Source organism: Ipomoea triloba, chromosome 14 (assembly GCF_003576645.1).
Source record: "Ipomoea triloba cultivar NCNSP0323 chromosome 14, ASM357664v1".
Lineage (NCBI taxonomy): Eukaryota > Viridiplantae > Streptophyta > Magnoliopsida > Solanales > Convolvulaceae > Ipomoea > Ipomoea triloba.
In genome coordinates this window covers 16,616,216-16,637,999 of record NC_044929.1, presented here as the reverse complement: position 1 = coordinate 16,637,999, position 21,784 = coordinate 16,616,216, and the positions used below count along the sequence as shown (strand labels likewise).

Here is a 21,784-nt window from a genome sequence, read left to right as displayed (position 1 = left end):
ATACATATATATATGTATGTATGTATGTATATATGTATGTATGTATATACATACATACATACATATATACATACATACATACATACATACATATATACATATATATATACATACATACATACATATATACATATATATATATATACATACATACATATACATACATATATACATATACATACACACATATATATATATATACATACATACATACATACATACATACATACATACATACATACATACATACATATATATATATATATATATATATATATATATATNATATATATATATATATATATATATATATATATATATATATGTACATACATATCTATATATACATATATATATATACATACATATCTATATATACATATATATATATATGTATATATACATACATATATGTATATATACATATCTATATATATACACATACATACATACAGAATATAGATATCAAAGTATCATTTTAATTCTATTACAGTTTCATTTGGCAATATACATTATTACATGAATTTTATTTTTTAGTTTCATTTTCCACATACACTAATTCAATTATAGGAATGCCGAAGTATTATTTTAATTACGTTTCAGGTTCATTTGATAATATATGTTATTGTACGATTCTAAGTTTCACACACACTAGTTTTATTATAGCAACACTAAAGTATCATTTTAATTATACTACATTTTCATATACATTTTGAATAAGCTATGCTTTTTAGTTTCATTTTCCACATACACTAGTTTCATTATAGCAACACTAAAGTATAATTTTAATTCTATTACAGTTTTATTTGACAACTATTGTCCACACATCACTATGTGGACCATGGTCCACTGTATAACAACTGGAGTATAGGGTGTATTGGGGTTGGAAGGTGAGGGAGCAAAAAGAGCTAAAGAGGTGTAGCTAGCCAATAGGGTTCAAACCAACCAACCAAGCTACTCCATTCTTGTGTACAAAGGCATGGTAGGTTATGCATATTCGGGTGGAGAGCAATGTGGCAAGTAGTGGCGGTACACAAGTATTGCCAAGAATGAAGATAAACCAGAGGCGTACACTTGTCAAGCATTCAGGAGGCCTTCAACACTATATAAGGGGTTTGATGTCTCCCTTTAGACATCGTCCCATGGTTCACTACATCCCTCCTGGTCCAATTGTCTTTTGTCTGCAACTTCAACCCATTTATTTGGGTTCAATTGTTGGGTTTAATTCCCAGCAAGATCATTATTATTCTTAGTAAGCTGCTTTATTATTTATTTATTATTTGGGCCGTTATATCGGGCATTGTATATAATCTTTTGGGCCTAGCACCCCGAACAATAAAACTATTATTTTCCTAACCCTCATTCTGTACTTCCATACCCGATTTATGGTGAACCTGATCCTGACAAAGCCATCAATAATAAGTATCTAAGAATATAATCATTGCTCTCTATTTATATACAATAGTATTAAATCTATTTACCCATTTTAGTTTTTTAGGTAAAGTTATTGATGCACAGGAAGATTTATACATAACGAAAATTATACCATAGATCATGTTCACCACATGCATTGTGAATCATGATCTATATTATGTGAATGTAGTTAATATATTATATAGTATCATATATAAATAATACCTATAAAATTATTGATCAATAAAATAAATAAATCACTCAACTTATTTACAAATTAAAGAGACAAATTTATATATTAATTGGATGGCATTAACAATTGGTAACTTGTCATTGGGCTTGCTAAGTTGGAAGTGTATCAAAAGGCGAAAAGCCACTAGAGAAAGTACAAAGTGCAATCCCTTTCAATTATGGATCAATTAAAAACAAAAACATTATTTGTATACATAAAATACATTATTTAAAAGTATATTATTTGAGTAGTAATAGTATATTATTTTATATATTATCAAATAATAACTTGTGATCTAGTGGCACGCACCCCATGTGGAAAGAAGTGAGTTTAAGCCTCAGTCTGTAACAGAGTCAATAGTACCCAAAAAATAATGTACTTTTTATGGTTCACACAGTATTGTGTTGGGCAAATTATTGTATAATATACAAAAAATCATGTAAATCCAAATAATGTACTTTAAGTATATTAAAATATACTTTTATTTATGGTTTACATTAATGTGTGGACCATGGTTCACAGAATAGTGATTGACTATGTGGAACATGATTCACGTAATAATTTGCCCCTTTTCACTGCTGATTATGTAAATAACATAACATTGTTTAAGTAATCAAAATATAAAATAACATTAGCATATAATAAATACAAGGGTTTAAATGACTACTGGATCTTCCGGTAAAATATGAGAATTGATTACAATTGCATATTGAAATTCATCAATGGTTGAAAAATTTTAATAAAAAATATATAATCAATTTTATAATTATTATAAACTTTTTAGATTTAGAATATTTATAAAATTTAACTCCACCCCTTTTCTACTTATTTTTCAACAAGCCATTGATCTACGTAAATAGATAAATCATATCAATCTTTACTTTTTATTTTGGAGCCATTCTCACTTCAACCTAATATATATATATATATATATATATATATATATATATATATATATATATGTATCGCGTTCAAATGCATACTGGCCGCTCAGGAGAGAAATGCAGACGAATCACAGCGCGCCACGTGTCCAGAATGTAGTTGCACCTAACGTTATAACTAGGTGCACGCCATGTTCCCAGGTGCATAAATGTTAACAACGTAAATTACTTGCACCTGCAAGTGAAAATAGGTGCACACATGCAAGCAAAATGTATTATAAGTGCAAATAAATTGTACAATGAGTATCAATACTAAGTGCACCTAATGCTATAACTAGGTGCACATAGGTTGCAACCAGGTGCGTAAATGTTAACAAAGTAAATTACTTGCACAAGTGCAAGTAAAATGTATTGCAGATGTAAGTAAAATGTATTACAGGTGTAAGTGAATTGTACAGTGAACATAAATACTAAGTGTACCTAATGTTATAACTAGGTGCACCTAATGTTATAACTAACTAGGTGCATGAATATTAACAAGGTAAATTACTTGCATTTGTAAGTGAAAGTATTTGCGAAAATAGGTGCATGAATATTAATAAGGTAAATTACTTGCACTTGTAAGTGAAACTAGGTGCACTTGCAAGTGAAACTAGGTGCACTTGTAAGTGAAACTAGGTGCACCAAAGTTCCAGTTATTTACGAAAATGCCACCGCGTTATTTTTTTAAAATTGCATCTAATTCGTTGATCTGGACACGTGGACGGCTGTGGAGCGTTCTCATTTCTTACCTGGGCGAATATATATAGGGTTGCACTCTGGTGCGAACTCTCGCCTAGGTAAGAAATGAGAACGCTCCACAGCCGTCCACGTGTCCAGATCAACGAATCAGATGCAATTTTAAAAAAATGACGCGGTGGCATTTTCGTAAATAACTAGAACTTTGGTGCACCTAGTTTCACTTACAAGTGCACCTAGTTTCACTTGCAAGTGCACCTAGTTTCACTTACAAGTGCACCTATTTTCACTTACAAGTGCACCTATTTTCACTTACAAGTGCAAGTAATTTACATTATTAATATTCATGCACCTATTTTCGCAAATACTTTCACTTACAAATGCAAGTAATTTATCTTGTTAATATTCATGCACCTGGGTGCAACCTAGGTGCACCTAGTTATAACATAGGTTGCACCTAGTTATAACATTAGGTGCACTTAATATTGATGCTCACTGTACAATTCACTTGCACCTGTAATACATTTTACTTACATCTGCAATACATTTTACTTGCACTTGTGCAAGTAATTTACTTTGTTAACATTCATGCACCTGGTTGCAACCTATGTGCACCTAGTTATAGCAATAGGTGCACCTAGTTATAACATTAGGTGCACTTAGTATTGATGCTCATTGTACAATTTACTTGCACGTGTGCACCTATTTTCACTTGCCGGTGCAAGTAATTTACCTTGTTAACATTTATGCACCTATGTGCACCTAGTTATAACATGACGTGCACCTAGTTATAACGTTAGGTGCAACTACATTCCGAACACGTGGCGCACTGTGATTCGCCCGCATTTCTCTCCTGGGCGGCCAATACGCATTTAAACGCGATCATATATATATATATATATATATATATATATATATATATATATATATATATATATATAAACGGAGTATTACATTAACGTAATTAGATTGGCCCAAAGCGAACAGTAATTAGTTGACCCGGTATGAACGAGAATTAATCTGGATATGGTACGGGTTTAAAGGTACCTTATATAGTTAAAAGACCTATTCAGGACGGCAAATTATTGCATGGACCATGGTCCACACAACTGTGTGGACTAAAAATAAAAAGTACATTATTTTTGTACTGAAGGTACATTATTTTTGTACTGTAGGTACATTATTTGACAGTATATATCAAATAATGTACCCTAAAATAATGTACCTTCAATACAAAAATAATGTACTTTTTATTTTTGGTCCACACAGCTGTGTGGACCATGGTCCATGCAAAAATGATTGATTCAGAACACCTCGTGGTCTAAAAAAAAAAATTGCCAGCCAAAAATAAAGGATGTCTCAAATTTGGTGCTTTAGAATTCATCATATCGCTAATTGAAGAAAAAAGATAGAATTCTGGCATGGTACTAAAGCTCCTTTACAGTTTACACAGCTTCTCCACCACTCAAAAATACATTGGCCACCACTGAAGAAGCCTCTTCACCATCTCTAACACCTATTTTCTGAAATTGCTTACAGTTAAAGATATACAGCTTTTCACAGGACCTATAAACCCTATGCAGACCTCAGAATTCTTGTCAAAAAAAAAAACATCATATGAGGCCACACACATCAACCAACAACCTAAAACTGGTTTCGAGCGTGTATTCTACACTTTCCATGTTTATCCTGCTGCATCCTTGGGACTTAAAATTCCATGGACATTAACAACTTCTGTTCGCTCGATACATGTGATGAAGCAGCCTTGACAACCTGCACCGCCAAGACAGTAAATTTAAGGCCTACTCTCTGTGTTCTACATGTACCCGGTAAACATTTTGCACGTAACAGCAAGCAAGATGCAAAGCTTTCTAACCATTCGGCTTATGTTCTTAAGGCATGCGATTTAGACACTGAAGGTTTCACGAAATCTCACTTTTGTATAACAAGCTTAAATTTGACCCAAAAACATGACAAGCTTTCAGTGTCTTAGCACTTTGTCAATTTCTATCACTGATATTACCAACAGGAGGCAGCATTCGCCTTCAACCATTCCATCACGACAATCATGAAGCCTATTTTACCTTTCCTTATGAGAGAAGCTTAGGATATCATAAATGGATCATATACTAACCTCAAAACCAACCTTCCTGTATAGATCAAGGGCAATTTTGTTCTTTTCATTTACATGAACAAATAGCTTCTTCATACCTGGTCAAAATTCAGAAGAAAAAAAAATGTTAGAGATTTTACATGAAAAAAAAAAAAAAAAAAGAAGTTAGAGAAATAGAACACCAGCACCTTCTGACATAGCAACATCAGCAGCCAAGTACAACATGTTTGAAGCAATACCCTGCCGTCGAGCATACTTGGCGACAGAAACATTTGCAATATAAGCATATCTATGTACATCAAAGGGTGCAAAGACACCTGATTGCCTTTTCACTTCCTGGTAGCAAAGAGAAAAGAAAAAGAAATTTAAAAGCTTAGCATACAGATCAAACATCTTATTCAATCCCCTCACTTATTGAGAAAAATGGTTTGGCACAAAAGAAGGGAGAGGAATACAAACTATAGTAAGGCCATCTATGCACATTTTAATATGGTATGATTTCAGTGGTCTGTCTTGTAACACTCAAACTTTAATCTACTTCGTGCTAATTTGTCCCACTATAATTAAAAAACATAAAATCAAGTAATAAAGCCTATATTTAAAAGAAAGATCCAAGTTTCTACCCCGGGATATGTCTCCCCTTGTACAAACAGTCGGATGCTAAGATCCAAAGTTCCCACCACACTGTTTAGAACTGTTCTTCTTACATTTTTCTCTTCCTTCTTGACCTGAAATGTTTAAGGAAAAAGCTCTGAGCTAACATTATATCATAATCCAATAATACCATATATGAAGATAGAAACAGCCAGCCTCCGACAGATATGCCTTCCCTAGCCCCATTGACTAGCCAAGGCAGAAGCCAAGAAACAAGGTCAACATAAGGCACTATGTCATTAGAAATGGCATATAAGTGGAAATGAGCCATGAACTCAAGCATTGCCAGGAAATATCCAAATAGACAATTGTATATCTTGACCATGAATGGAAGTGTAAATAGGGAAGATGCAAATACAAAGTGGGGGTACCAAAATAAGGAATTCACACTTTGAAGCACATTATGAGGAAGTAAACAAAATGCCAAGTGACTAACACAGCTATCCTTTCAGGTTGTATCACCACTGATGATGGCAACTGACCCACCCATACCTGCAATGCATTTACGTAACATTGACTTGCCCTCACACTACCCCACTGGATTCCAGGAGAGTCACTTGAACCTTATGATCACTGTAAGACTACTGCTGAATTCCAGCAAAAGTTGCTGGTTTGCAGCATACCAAATTTTCATCATCTCATTTTCTCTTTATGACATAGAGTGAGAGAGAGAAGAGGGTGGGGGGAAGGATGAAAAAGAAAGGGAAGTTTCATTAAAGAACATAGAGTAGGATGTTTGCTTTCAAGAATCAAGCCACTCTTCATTCCTGGAAATTCCCAAAATTACTTTAGTACTATCCAATATGCTGACTTTCTTAACCTACTGTTCCTCAGTTTTAAGACATTGCTCCTTTCAAGTCCTGGTATCTTTAAGTGATTGTAAATTTTTTTAGATTTCTCAACCAAAATAAGAAAGCATTATTGTATTATTGTGTTATATTCTTACAGTTAAGATGGATTCTACGTCAATTGTGCGCAAGCTTGCAACCATTGTAAGGCTTGCAACCAATGAGTTTTTTTTCCACCACTTAATCATTTTAGTTTGCAGGTGCACCATAGTTCATATTCTATAGCTTTTTTTTATAGCAATAAACATATCAATCTTGGCAAAACAAACTGCAACTAAGTTGTATCTTTATGGATATATTGTCTGTTGATTTGTTTTACACACATTCACAAGCAGTCATGGAATTCATTACCAATAGGACTGGCATAAAAATGCTAATATTCAAATCATGATATGATAAAATGGTATAATTACTAAGCCAGTTCATATGACACCAATATGTCAGTCATCTATTTATTGAACTGCCTAAGCATGCAATGCATGTTGAAGAAGAACAAGACAGGTACAACAAGGCTTGTTCAAAAGTAGTGATGCTTACTGCAACAAAACAGAAACACTTCAGTGATTTACCATCCTGGCCAGAACATCTTCGCTTTAGAGCATAGAATTCCTGCAATCCCCAAAAGAGACAAAACCCAACATATCATAAGGCAGTCATCTCATAAATTATAAAGGGCAATGCAAATGTCAGATAGACAATAGAGAAAATTCAATAATTGAAGCAAAATATATGGAAAGATATGATGTACAAGTATTTGAAAACAAAAAACCAAAAAAAAAAAAAAATCACAAAATAAGTATTTTTTTATATTTTTATTAACAAAAAGATATATACTAAAGAAATATTCCCATGCAGTTGATCTTAATATAATCCAACCTCAATAGTTATCATATATCAGCCCTATTGCACTGAAACAACTAAAAGAATTTCCAACAACATACTAAGAACCATTGCCACTGGTAGTCCACCACATAATCATTTCAAGCCTTAGAACTGGGAACTCAATCAAGCACTAAAGAAGACAATTAAGAAATCAAGAACCAGAGTAATAGAATCAAGAAGCAATTCCCTATAGTAACAAGCCAAAGTTACTAAGTCTAAGTCTTGCCTCAAGTTTTAACCATGAAAGTCTAAAATACAAGTAACTAGAACAAACTGTCAAACCTTTATGTGATATAGTTCCAATCATTGAGATCAGAAGAAACCAGAATACTTAAGCAGCTATATGATAAGCTCACTACAAAGACTATGCAAACCATCTATATAAAAAAGAAGTACTAAATCCTCAAAGCCTAAACTGCATAGAGCAATAACTCATGAATCAGGAAGAATCATCATTATACAAACATGACTTGCTGGAGAAGCCGTTAAGGGGCCAAATGGGATTATGTACAGAAACTAAATAAAGTGGTTGATTCTCCAAACTAACTGAAAAGCTTAACAACCAAAGTGGTGCTAAACCTCTTGCAATAAAAGGTCAGATCCAACTTTGAAGCACAAGATTCAAGCAACACAAGTGGTAGGGATTTACAGACTCTTATCTTTGATTTTTAAGAGGCTGTTTACAGGCCACAAACTATGACATAATGGCCAGCAGGCAAGAACTTCATCAATGCCAACTTTCAAAGTCTGACACAAAGCACAAGGCTCCAACATCATGTAGGTCTATGGAAGGATGATGATGCATGCAATATTACCCCCATAAAGGGGCTGTTTCCCTTGATTAAAACCATGGCCTAACAGGAAATGAGTGAGCACTTGACCAGCATACCAAACCCAATATTCATTGCTAACAAGTTATTATTGAAAATTTCATTAAGGTTACCACTCATCAAGCACTATGTTCAGAGCTGAAAAAAACTCCCTTAAATTAGTATTTTAACATCAAAGAAACATTTGATATTACATCAAAGAAACATTTAATAATTGGCTGAGATACAAAATGATACATAATACAACGCTCACCTGTTCTGCATACTTTCTTTTGTAAGTATCAACATGCCTAGAAGATGACAGAAACATGAGAATTACTATTTCAAAAAAGAAAAAGACTTCAGACTTTACTTACATAGCTAGGACTTGTAGATTGCTCTAATAAATGTGTTGGAAAGAGTCATGGAGTGGAAAAAGACAACAAAGTTTATCAATAAATAAAAGACTCATATAAACAAATTGCATGCAGAATACTAACCTCATACCGGACAAAGATTCACAATGAGCTTCTGCTCGTAGCCAAGATGCTGCCTGTCATTGGAAGTCAAGACAAGGTGACAAGAAATATAAAGAATGTTGAAAAAAGGAATGAGATAAAAAAACATCGAAAATACCACAAAAAAAAATTAATAATAATAATAATAATAATAATAATAAGCTAAACCAACCCAATATTCTTCAGCCAGCATAGCCTCACGAGCAACAAAACGACCAAAGCTATGCTTTTTTAATCCACAGTGCTCCTCAGTTGGCTGGAGTCGATTAAAAGATAGTTCAAGTAGCTTGTGCTTTGTGCTGTCGCTCTTAGAGAGAGGTGAATGGTGGATACTTTGGTCATTATTACAATGTACTTCAAGATTTTTCCATCTATCATATGAAACATGAAGTGTCTCCCTGTGCAAGGTTAGTAACCAAAATAAATAAATAGTTAAAGAAACAAATCACATAAAAAAATTGAAGGCAATTTCTTGGAATCTTTTCTACAATAATAATATGATTCTATATTTCTATTGTCTTAATCTAGGACCTCTAACACTCAGCTGTAATATGTGAAATGGGAAATTTGTTTTAAAACCTCAGCTCTCAGAAGAAGGAAAATATCATTTTCCAGTTTCCATTAATGGCAGGAGTAAATGTATAATTGTAGGATGAGATAACTGAATAAATCAAACCAGTCCTAGAAATAGATCTAACTTAATCTGTATTTCATACTATTTACAACCACTCAGAAAAACTATCCAGCTAACGACTATATGCATTTCCTAAACTACAAAACTACTTAGATTTTGCCTATGCCTTTTATCAACAGTATATAACACAGCAATTTCAGGCAACACAAAAGAAACATGTAAATTGATATGAATACTGTATCCAGTTAAGAAACCCATTTTTGCAGTAATAATTCTTGAATACCACCATTCAGAGTCAAATAAATTGCAAAGAAAACGAAACCAAATTGCGCAGTGATTAATGCTTAAACTTTACCCTGCTATGCAGCAACTGGAAATCACCAAATTTTTTTTGCGGAGTATTTAATTCTTAAAGTTTACCCATTTTCGGCGCAGCAATTAATTCTTAAATTTTACCCAGTTGTGCAATCGCAAAACCCCTGGAACACAATCAATATCATTGCGCAAGAAACTCCAAACAGCAGCAAATGAATTCATAAATAAATATATATTTCAAAAAAAAAAAAAAAAAAAAAAAAAAAAACAAGTCATAAATTAAACTGACCTGCTAAACATGTTGACCACCCCAAGCGAGTCATTCTTAAGTTGTTTGGGCATAAACCCGCCGAATTCATCCTCTCGAAATTTCAAGCGCGGTAAAAATTCACTCCTCAGCACCATTTCTCCTCCTTCTCTCGTTCTTGAGAAGGAAAAAAGAAGGGTTTTGAAATTTGATATATGGGTTTCGATTTTCGAACAGCCAAAAGGCTTAGAGCAAAAAATGAAAATAAAGTATTAAAAAAGGGAATTAGTTAAATCAAATATGGTGACAACTGACAAACGAAAATTTTATACGGAATATATCTACAACTGCAAGCAACGAAAGTAATTTTTAAATCTATAAAAGGAGAACTTTATTTAATTAAGAATTCCTTTGGGAATGTGAAAAATGATTTTCAAAAAAAATATTTTTTAAAAAAATAATTTAATTTTCTAATGTTAGGTTGAATGTTAAAAATTTACTTTTTTGTTTGATTATTTTTAAAAAAATAATATATTATTTATATAATAATAATAATAATAATAATAATAATAATAATAAATAGTTGCGATGGTGATATGGTGGTGGTGTGATGGTGTGGTGGTCATGTTAGTGGTGGTGGTGATGGCAATAATAATAATCTAAAAATTAACTTGAAAAGTAGATATGAGAGAAATTTAGAAAATATATTTCGATTAAAATTTATGAAAATAATTTTTGTCAAATTGGGTCTTTTTTTTTAATTGACCATAATGAATATTTCTCTTAGACTTTATTTTTCTTAAATACCAAAACATCGGAAAATGACTTCTATGAGTCTTTTTTTTTGAGTTTCTAAACGGACTCTAAGTTATTTTGTGCTCAATTAGAATCAAGTGAAAACAAGACTCCATGTGAATAATGTGAACTAATTTGAACGGATCTAACTTGAATGAACCAATGACTATAAAATAAAAAGAAAAAAAAAGTGGGGTTAATTTAATAAATATTATAACTTTTTCAAAGTTTTATGGAGTAATATTTATGAAATTGGCACAACTTTTGTCCTCTTTTTGTATTCTTAATTTTCTTTATTTTTAACCATTAAATAGATGGTTAATATTTGTTCACACTTCTGACCAGAAGTCTTGCTCTCATTGAAGTCAAATCATATAGATATATAGGTCATTAATCCTCTGCAAACTACTCCCCTATGAGAACTTTGGACAAACATGGATATTTATATAATAAATCTAACGATAGAAAAAAAAAGTGGATTTGTTTCATATATATTCTTTATCATAAATATTACAAACTTTAAAGTTCGTAATATATATAAGATCCTGTCACTTTTTTATATTATTTTTAACCATTACATCTATTAAGTGAATAACACAAATTTGTCAAAAAAATCATAGGGGGAGCAAGTCTCATATGAAATATATATATATATATATATATATATATATATATATATAGAGAGAGGTTATTATTCAGGTGCACACTCACGTTAATTTGTGAACGGGTGCATTATTTGAGTGCATTGATGCAATTTAGATCTAATGGCCCATATTATCCCTATTATTCGTCGCGTGTGCGTTGCTCCAGGGCACCCGGGGTATTCATGGTAGTTCGCGTAGATGGATAACGTATTCGAAGTTTGAACTGGAGTCTTATGTTACTGCGCTCCGTCGCTCGTGGGACGAACAAGAAGGCGAGTTGGATTAGTTCCGGTGTGACAGCTGTAGCATGGTGAAGCCCCGCGCCGGCATGGTGGTGCGCGACGAGGACTGCGCAGTTTCACCAGGTACGCACTTTATTCACCTGCGTATGGTAGACGACCATGGAGTCCTATTATTGGTCTTTTCCACGGCGCCGTGCCGCGGTTGGTCGAGCGGCCGTCGAACACGCCGCAGTTTAGGGTGGTTTGTGCGGTGCGCTACTGGCCTAGAAGGGCTCCCCAATAACATGGTGTACTGATGGTGTACTTATGAGCCAAGTCAGGAACTACCGCACCAGTGATACAGTCATATTCACAGTAATTTGTTAGTTCCCTTTGATCACCATGTAGGTTTTCCCCATTAATTGTGTAAGAAGTGTAGCCGTGTGAGACCCCAATGCTACCCACTGTTAGGCTAGTATGGGTAACTACCATGTAATGGTTTTATAGTAATTGTGAAGTGTGATAATCCAAGCAGAGAGGTTGCAAACTTCGAAGATTACTTCATTCATTTTGCATGGGCGATGTTGGGGTAGTGTACTGCACGAATTACGCACTTGTAAAGCTCATGCATGGTTGGGATGTGATGAATGCAAGACATATGATTTCCCAGGCTCATCAGTGTAAATGTAAAATGTATATACCAATGAAGATAATAATGGACACATAGAAACTGATGCAGTGAATGCTTTATCACTGCAGGACCATCCCAATATGTAATCTATAGCTCTCGTTAAGATTAAATTAAGATAATCTAAGAACTGTACCCTTATGTTATTGAGATTTCCATGAATTAAGATTTCTGACACCTGAGCGCCACCCCTCCCCCCCCCCTTTTTTAAAAGAAAATTGGGATCTCCTCATTTCCTTATTTTAGGGTCGGCTTACTGTCACTGGTTCAAAATTGCATCAATTTAGTTATTCAATGTTTATATAACTAAAACTAATACTATGGAACGGTCTGTAAAGAGATGAACCACTATTTGCACTTGTTATATATGTTAAAAGTGGGTTTGCCATTGGGGTTAGTAGCTCTGAACTCAAGGATATAATGTGTCGGTAGTTGTTATATAGTGTTTATGCTATTATGGACTGTTTACTGTTATGTTTTTTTTTAGGTTCTTTTGTGTTGTTGTTTTTAATATTGATATCTTCTCATTTTGATATTTTAGGCTTAAAATAAGAGTATAACTAGGAGTAATTTTGCGTAAGACTGTATGGAGGGATTATACAGTATGATTTAGTGTTATAGATGTTCAAAGGGGGAGCTGGCCTTTGAGTAAATAAATGGGGAATCAATAATAATTAATTCAGATATTAGTTAACATATAATTAGCTCTAATTTAGTGCCCTTCATATTCTAATTACTCATATGCCCGATAGCTTATCAATTTTGGATTAGGCGGACCTAGAAATATTACAATGATGCTTCTTAGATAATCCAACCTGGGTTGAATACGTACGTTCATTCAATTACAATGATTAGGGTAACTAGTATGATATTGGCAGGAATACCACTTCTTGAATTCTCTTTATACTATTTGAAGTTATTCTTTTCGAATGTATTTGGGTATGGTGGTGCAGGCCATGTTGGTTAATTAACACATGCATGTAGAACAGTTAATGGGGTGGTCTTTTTTCACTGACATTGTTTTAATGCAGGTGGTAGTGTAGAAGTTCGTAGCCACGGTGGTGCGATTGAACTGGACTGGGCATCGATTGATCCCTCGTTCTGGACACCCAATGTTGACGCAATGATACGACCAGCCATTGGACTTCGGTTCAAGACAATGAATGAGGGTGTAGAGTTTTATATGAGCTACGGACGCGCCGGTGGGTTTGATGTACGCCATAGCACCATGAAGCGAGGCCGGGATGGTGAGTGAGTATGCGTTATTTAGTTTGCAGCCGTCAAGGGACCAAAGGGGGTGGTAGTAGCGCCCCATCCACTGTGAATGGTGAGGGAGGTCACGTTAAGCAACGAAGAAAGCGAATTTCTAACAGGGTTCAATGCCTAGCTAAGATTTGTTTAAGACAGGACAACACTGGAGAGTTCGTGGTGACTATTTTCGAAGAGAATCACACCCACCCTTTGTGCTCTGAGGCATCCAAACAATTTTTGTGCATCAACAGGAACCTAGATGCCACACAACAAGCATTCATTGCAAGTTGCATTAAAGCTAATATTGGGACCGCTCAAAGCTTCAGATTATGCAAGGAGTTAGTGGGTACGTACGGTAATATCGGTGCAACAAGCGTTGACTTCCATAATTTTAAACGAGACCTACAAGAGTATGTCAGTGGGGGTGATGGAGAGATGATTATTAAACAGTTTAGCCAGAAACGGGAGGTGTCGGATGGTTTTTATTTCGATTATCAACTAGATGAAGAGAATCTGTTGGCGTGTCTTTTCTGGGCTGACCCCCTAGCTCGGGACAATTTCTCGACCTTTGGTGACGCCATTTCATTCGATGCAACCTATGGTACGAACAGGTATGTCAAAGCTTTTCAATATGCGTAATTATATTTCGTGGATATGACCATGATGCGTGGATGTAGCAACCCCGTACTCGACTTTAGAGTATGAAGTTAGTTAGCAAATTACATTTGATATGCATATCGTTGATCTCACTACTTGATGAGAGACAAATTATATATATGAGGTGGATTGAAATATACAGTTGTGTCCTGGGGTGGGTCATTTTGTTTTTTTTTTTTTTTGTTGTCAAAATTAAATGAGAAGGTTGGTGATTGACGCCCGTATCTGTTATTTGAATGGTTTGGTGACTATATATTAGAAAGGTCGGTGGTGTTTGGTTATTAATTAATGCATGCCTTGAAGGAATATAATGTAAGCGGAGATGGGCAGTGTGTTGGGTTTGTAAATGTTATATGATGCATTGAATGTATTGAGAAAACATAATAAGACTATAGATCCTGAGGAACAAAGTTCTGTGTGTGCATCCTGGTTTGGTTCGGTCATTTGGGCAATTTTAATTTGTTATACTGTACATTGGGTTGTTATATGTTCATTTAATTTTGCGTGAATTGTATTTATCGATTAATTTTAGTCAGCATGTAGTCATTTGTGTGTTTTTTTCCCCCATAAATTGTTCTCCATAATGTTGGCATGCTAGCCTAATTAAGTGTTCATAAAGTGATGTTGATTATGGCGGGGAGAATTGTGTTTAAGCATCTTCTGTTGCAGGTACTCTTTGGTTTTTGTGCCCTTCACCGGGGTCGACAACCACCGTCGTTGCATCACCTTGGGGGCTGGACTACTCACTAAAGAGGACGTGGACTCATACGTGTGGTTATTAGACAAATTCAAAACCGCAATGGGTAAGAGTCCACTTTTCGTGGTTACCGATCAGGACGCCGCCATGATCATTGCTGTGGAACGGGTCTTACCAGAGAGTCGTCATCGGTTTTGTATGTGGCACATCATGACTAAGGTTAGTGAAAAAGCTGGTGGTGAACTTGCAAAGGACGAAGTATTCCGTAAGAAGTTAAATAGTATAGTTTGGTCTGACCAAATCGTAGTTGAGGAGTTCGAAGCTCAATGGCAGGGGTTAATGGCAGAGTACGATCTTGGTGAACATCAGTGGTTTAACAAACTGTATGCAGAGCGGATGTTCTGGATCCCGGCTTATTTCCTTGACTTGCCAATGAGTGGGCTACTACGGACGACGTCCGGTCTGAAGGGGAAAACAATGCTTACGGTAAGTTCATCAATCCGCACTAAAGTATAGTTGAGTTTTCTATGCAATTTGAGGGTGTGCTGGAAGCTCAGCGTCACAAACAAGCAAAATTGAACGCTCAGTGCGAGGGGTATTCACCCAAGTTTAAAACTCCTTTAGCATTAGAAAGACATGTTGCGCAAATCTACACAATAACTATTCTTTATGAGGTTCAAAAAGAGATTGTTGGTGGGTGTTTTTTTTGTCGGGTGGTTAGTATTTGTGAGGACAAGGGTTTGATGGTGTACGCCATTAAAGATGAGTGGAATAGAGTATGCAGTGTCGAGTACAACCTGGTTGATTTTAGTGCACAGTGCAGTTGCAAGTTATTCCAGAGGATGGGTTTGGTTTGCAGGCATATATTCTTGGTGTTCAAGGATGCACAACTACAGTCGGTCCCCCCCCCCCAGTATGGTGCAAACAGTGTAGCGTTCGTGGGAGCCTGGAGCAGTGCAGTACCAGTAGCCCCCCCCCCCCCTGGAATGGTTATGAATTTATTGTGGGCCGAGATCAACATGTGTGTAGGGATGGTGGGAAGGAATGAAGGACGATTGACACGGTTGTTACAGGCAATGAATGAACTGAAAGTTGAATTCCTGGCTGATGGGTCGAGCACTCGCATGGTAAAGGGAAACACCGCTGCTATTCAGGCTTTGTGTGGTGTGTGCCCTCCGCAATCCATATCTATTAAGCCCCCAGCACAAGCAAAGAACAAGGGGAGCAGGAAACGCATCAAGAGCAAGCTGGAGTTAGCTATCGAGGCGAGGGAGAAAGGTGAGCACAAGTGCGGGGCGTGCGGTCTTTACGGGAGCCATGACCGCCAAAATTGCCCTACGTTTCCACGTGTCCATTCCGGTGACAAACTCAATAAAAAAATAGTGCTTAATCGCTACTGTGGAATCCCACTAGTGTGCAGTCTGTTAGTTTTCCCTAGTAGACCACTTTTCTCCGTACTTTGTTAGTTGAATAATGAGCACAACAAATTAGGACGCCATTTCTGAAAGCACATTGTGGACCACTTTAGCTGGTTTTTACATTTCCAAGTGTCCACGCTGTATAACATTTGCTTAAAACATAAGTTGCACACTTGCTTCTGAGATCTATACCGCCTGCTTGATATATAAGTTCCATGCACTACTATTTCCCTACTACTTCTATTTATTTGACTTCACCTTAGTAATCCTTCCCTAATGCCAAATCCTATATATACAAAGGTAGAGTGCACATCTCTTAAAAAAAATGCCCACAGGGAATGGTTTTGAGATTATATTACGGATCTGGGATTCCCACAGATTAGGCCTGTGCACAGACTCCCCCCCCCCCACCCACCCGGTAATGATGAGTGCACTTCCTAGCAGTTGACCACGCTTAATCATGTTGATTTTACGATCTTAATCATGAGTCCGAACCCACTAGTAGCCCTCCCGCATCCAAACTACCAAAGCATATTGAAAGAAATTGCTAAAATATTGAATTCATCAAGAAAGTGGCATTGTTATCTAGACATCATAGTTTGTGACTAGTAGTTGGCAGCTGAATCATTGCCTGCTACTTGTGACCTTCACATCCCCTCTCTTTCCTCTACTCTACACCTGCCCTCCACATATCATCACTCTCAAACTTTGTTCATACACCACTTTACTATTATAAAATTTAAGCACAACTTTTTATTATATAAATATTGACTTCTAGTAGCAAAGTAAAGACATGAAAACACCTTGGCAGTGTATACAGACCTTCTGAGGCCCACGAAAGGTAGAATGCACATTTCAAACGCATCCACTATTTAATATGCCCATATAGGATATTTTTGAAATTACATTACACTCCTGGGATTCCCACAGATTAGGCGTGCGCACAATCTGACCCAAGTGCCAGGAGGTTGCCCTTTGGTGAATGCCTATTCTTTTCCATGCTACTACTTTACATCCAAGACAAAGCTTGTATTCCCATCCATCTTTACTCCTACACAGTAAAAAAAAAATAGCAGCCGAATATTTAATGGCACATAGAAAAATATATAAAAGGATCACCGGGTCGTAGTAAGTAGTCAATTCGGATAGTGAACTATGATACGAATCCGGCGTAAATAAGTAACAAAGTGGAAAATTGAACGTAGAAAGACCCGGAATGGGTCTAGCAAGCCCATCTAGAGCCTGAAATGCGGTAATGAATGACTGTAGGTATTTAGCAAACAAAGAATTTGAAGGCCACAGAATTTTATGGGAAACTACAAGCACGGAGTACTAACCTTACACCACAATTAGCAAACCAGGTATGGGTCTAACAGGTGGACAACAGATGTCAAAACGCAGTCTTGGCCCTCCGTATTAGGTTTTGGCTGCTTGTTTGGGAAGAACCGTCTTGCTCTCAGGTTGGTGCAGATCTCGCACGCTGCATAAATGCCCAACCAAAAAACTGTATCACCAGCAGCAAGATTGTTATAGCATAATAGTAATCATAATGCACCATTGCACATACCTACTGTAATTTTGGTGTCAACGCATCGTGCTTGAGTTTGTGTTATTGGATGAGGGGAAATAATAGGTTTTTGCAGTAGTTGTAAGGTCCTTGGACATTAGCGTACCATGCTGACGTGGTACCAAGGGGCCGTAAACATGCTACTACTAAACACTAGTAGGGTACCTATATTATTGATGATAGCACTTCTATTCTGTTATTGCCTTATTCTGAAGCTTGACCCGTTGATACTCTTGATCAGTGAGAAGGTCTGGATATGTGATCGCAGTCATATCGCCCCACTCGAGAAGACACGTTGTGCATCCTTTTCGAACGCAAGTTCCTGGCGTGGATGGCTCGTGCCCACTGTCGCTTGCTTTCTACGTACTCCGAAAGCATGTCAAACCATCAAATAGCACCACCCCACCCCACATTTCAACATATACATCATTTTTGCTTATATGTGATTACAGAACAAAAGGTGTAGATATATTCATAGACAGTAAAAGCAAAGAACATACCAGATCCACGGGGGCGTCGCGGTATTTTTTATCGTTGGGCATTTGTTTTGAGTCGCAATCGATGATGTCGAACTTGTATTGGTTGAAATTTACACTCATGACATAGTAATGTCCATCCTGTATTATTGGAAATAAATAATGTCGAGGCAAAGGTTAGTGTGAGTTGTTACGATAGTTTAAAAGGTTTCGTTAGTGATTTCGTAGGTCTGGAATGCCGTAGAGAGTGTTACCATGTCTAAAGTCGCAGTTCCCACGTGGTGGGAGGCCCGTAAATCAGCATCTAGCCTAGCTTTAAATAATTCGATTCTCTCGTCCCTGGTGCCTGTAGTGTCCACCACGGTCCCTACCTGCAAACTCAAGGGTAGATTTTAGGTGTCCATAAACCACCGTATACAGGAGTGTTCAAAATAAGAAACATATAGTAGTGGTCGTGGATGCGAACAGGCGAGAAGGGGTCCCCCATCCCCTTGATTTTTCCCTCGCATTTAAAACAGTGGACCACGCATCTACCACGGCCGTGGAGACATTGACTCCCTCCTTCAATGTCATAAAGTCTGACCAGGTGGCGGTTTGTTCATTATGGCGGAACAGGACCTCATCGCTATTAATGCAAGCACGATTCAGTCACTTACTGTGGGTATTCCAAGGAATAGCAACTAAGAGTTGCGGAAATCACTTACCAGTTGGTGTTTGGGCAGTTGAATACCCACATCCATACCATGTAAATTGGTGGTATCGAAACCGTTGGATAACCCCTGACCGGACTGAAGAGAAGGCGGAACGGTCTAACCTCCTAGTTGAGCGGTCGCTTTTCTTTGCGATCTGCTGCTACGGCGGGCACCGGTGGCACTGGGAATTCCTGGTTTTTCGGTAGCAAGTCCTCCGATTGCATACCGCGGTTAGCACCCTGAATGATCATTTTGACAATAATGTTAGCCGATGATTGGGAAGGACGTGTTGGTGATCAGAAACTCACATGCGGGGCTGGTGTTACGGGACCCTGATGGTTCGGCGGGTGGTCGTCATTTCCTTGCGTGGGGTCATCTTGCGTGAATCCCAAACTGAAGCTGGGCATGTCGCTAATCGGCGGGTGGTCGTCCTTTCCTTGTGCGGGGTTGTCTTGCGTGAATCCCAGACTAAAGCTGGGCATGTCACTAATCGTGGTAGCCCTCAGTGCTGCCATTTCGGCGCGCTCCAATGCCTTGATGTTATCCGAGTTTTGCTAGAATGCTTCTTCCTGATCCATTTTAGTGTGGCCTGGCGTTTGCGGCTCCTGAGCACCGGAACAGTGTGTGGCATTCGGCTCGTTCTGAGCTACCCCTAGCAGAAGATTGGATGCCTCGTCCAGCCTCTTGAAATTGTGGTCACCATAAGCTTGGTGGGGGTTTTGGAGAACTATATCAGCCACTTGTGTCGCGACTAAAACTAGATCCCCGGTTTTGGATTCGAAGAGCTGTGCAAACCCCTGCAAAACAAATGAGAACCAGCTAGCAAATGTTAGTGGTTTGCACGTACTAACATCGTGCACTAGTTGTATTAAAAACGCAGGCACCAATTTAGGGTTAAAGTAGTTGATGTGCATACCTATGGTGTTCCAAGAGTAGGTCCCGGCTGCAATGTGCCCGGCTCGGTGTTGAGTCGTATTGGTTGGCCACTCAATGGTGCTTCAACCGAAGGAGCATGGAAGTCAGTTGGATGCGGCGGATCATCTAGCAGGCCTTGCCCAAACCCTTGTGCAGTAATCTCTCGTGCCTCCCGTGCTTTGAGTAACCCCGTAGTCCACCCATTTAACGTGGGGATTGATCTGGGCACGTCACGTCCTCCTACCACGACCCTATCTACATACAGGAGCTATAACACACCAAATTAAACACATATAATAGTAGGAGGCACACACATATATTCGTGTATAACAATAGGTAACAGTATGACTCACAATTAAGAATAGTAGTGGCCCCGTGAATTTGCGAGTTCTATCTTGGGTCCAATATCCATGTGCGGTAACCAAAGAGCGAAGGAGATACCCACACCAGTCCAAGTCTCTAATCTGGTCCACATCGCGAAACATATGGACGGTCTTTTGATTGGCATAACCATTTAAAACACTGGCAATCAAGGTGGAGAGAACAATGACACTGAAATGCCGCCTAAACCACTCCCCCCCCATCTTTGAGCTCCAACATCTGCGTGCCTAACGCCTTGACTGTGATTTTTCCTTTTCGGTGTTTGATTTCCTCCCTCCATGCACGTAATTCTGGCGGAACATGTTGCCCGTCACGTTCCGAAATTGGCAACGGCCCATTGGGTAGGCCCAACACCCTTGCTACGTCCTGGGTCGCGATGCTCATGTAGCTCCCATTGCATAGCTTGAGGGCCATCATATCTGGGTCAAAGTTACCCACCAACCACTCGCCCAGCTGTAGTGAGAGCTCCGCTACCTGCAACCCCAGGAGGCCCCCCATGCCAATACTGATAACATCTTCCCGCTGACATTGCGTTAGTGAGGAAACAACACGTACGAGTTCCTTGGGTCCACCGCGCGTCGTGAAAGTAGGAATACGTGGAGTAGTGTGGAATTCGTCATCAGTGTCGCCCTCGTCTTCGGTTAAAACCACCGGTTGAAATGGGTTTTGGTCTGTTTGGAAACAAGGAACACAATCGGTTAGACTTCTAAAGTGAAAAACAACCAAACAAACAAGAAGAATTCAAACAGCAACACAGTTTAGCATTGTTTTCCTTTTTTTAAAAAAAAGTTTTTTTTTTAAAAAAAGTTTTTGTTTTTTAAAAAAAAGGATGCAACTTGCTTGCGATTATGTGTGTGAGGTGTGATTAGCACGTGCACTTGCTAGCGAGCGTGCACCAGCCCATAAACCTGCTTGCCAGTTTTATTTTCCCTAAAAATAAAAAACCTAGCATGCTAAATCAGCCAAACATTAAAACTCAAGCTTAAAAATCAGTTTATGGTGTTGAATTTTTTAATACAATAGATAAGGGACAAGACAGCAAACACAATAATGCGAAACAACATGAATTCAAACATCAAGACAGTTTAGCATTCTTTC

General features: G+C 37.5%; 2 protein-coding genes across 2 annotated transcripts; one reads left to right on the top strand and one right to left on the bottom strand.

The window, feature by feature from the left end:
- Window positions 1-4,598: 4,598 nt before the first annotated feature.
- On the bottom strand, window positions 4,599-10,560 carry LOC116004617. The gene is made up of 9 exons (XM_031244740.1): window positions 10,327-10,560; window positions 9,261-9,486; window positions 9,071-9,123; window positions 8,845-8,881; window positions 7,417-7,488; window positions 6,001-6,105; window positions 5,566-5,713; window positions 5,399-5,475; window positions 4,599-5,037 (listed from the first exon to the last, which is right to left on the bottom strand). The coding sequence occupies exons 1-9, from the start codon at window positions 10,440-10,442 to the stop codon at window positions 4,972-4,974; spliced, it is 900 nt and encodes a 299-aa protein (XP_031100600.1). The 5' UTR covers window positions 10,443-10,560; the 3' UTR covers window positions 4,599-4,971.
- Window positions 10,561-13,889: 3,329 nt separating this feature from the next.
- On the top strand, window positions 13,890-17,038 carry LOC116004035 (protein FAR1-RELATED SEQUENCE 5-like). The gene is made up of 4 exons (XM_031243975.1): window positions 13,890-14,494; window positions 15,210-15,723; window positions 16,311-16,515; window positions 17,034-17,038. Exons 1-4 carry the CDS (start codon window positions 13,890-13,892, stop codon window positions 17,036-17,038), a joined length of 1,329 nt encoding a protein of 442 aa, XP_031099835.1.
- The last annotated feature ends 4,746 nt before the right edge of the window (window positions 17,039-21,784 follow it).

Excerpts from the sequence above, each read along its gene's own strand:
- LOC116004035 (XM_031243975.1), top strand. The coding sequence starts at position 13,890 with ATGCGTTATTTAGTTTGCAGCCGTCAAGGGACCAAAGGGGGTGGTAGT. Across the intron at positions 14,495-15,209 it reads GCAACCTATGGTACGAACAG|GTACTCTTTGGTTTTTGTGC; the intron begins GTATGTCAAAGC and ends CTTCTGTTGCAG. Across the intron at positions 15,724-16,310 it reads AGGGGAAAACAATGCTTACG|GCAATGAATGAACTGAAAGT; the intron begins GTAAGTTCATCA and ends CGGTTGTTACAG.
- LOC116004617 (XM_031244740.1), bottom strand. The coding sequence starts at position 10,442 with ATGGTGCTGAGGAGTGAATTTTTACCGCGCTTGAAATTTCGAGAGGAT. Across the intron at positions 9,124-9,260 it reads TGCTGGCTGAAGAATATTGG|GCAGCATCTTGGCTACGAGC; the intron begins GTTGGTTTAGCT and ends TTCCAATGACAG. Across the intron at positions 6,106-7,416 it reads AGTGTTTCTGTTTTGTTGCA|GTCAAGAAGGAAGAGAAAAA; the intron begins GTAAGCATCACT and ends TAAACATTTCAG.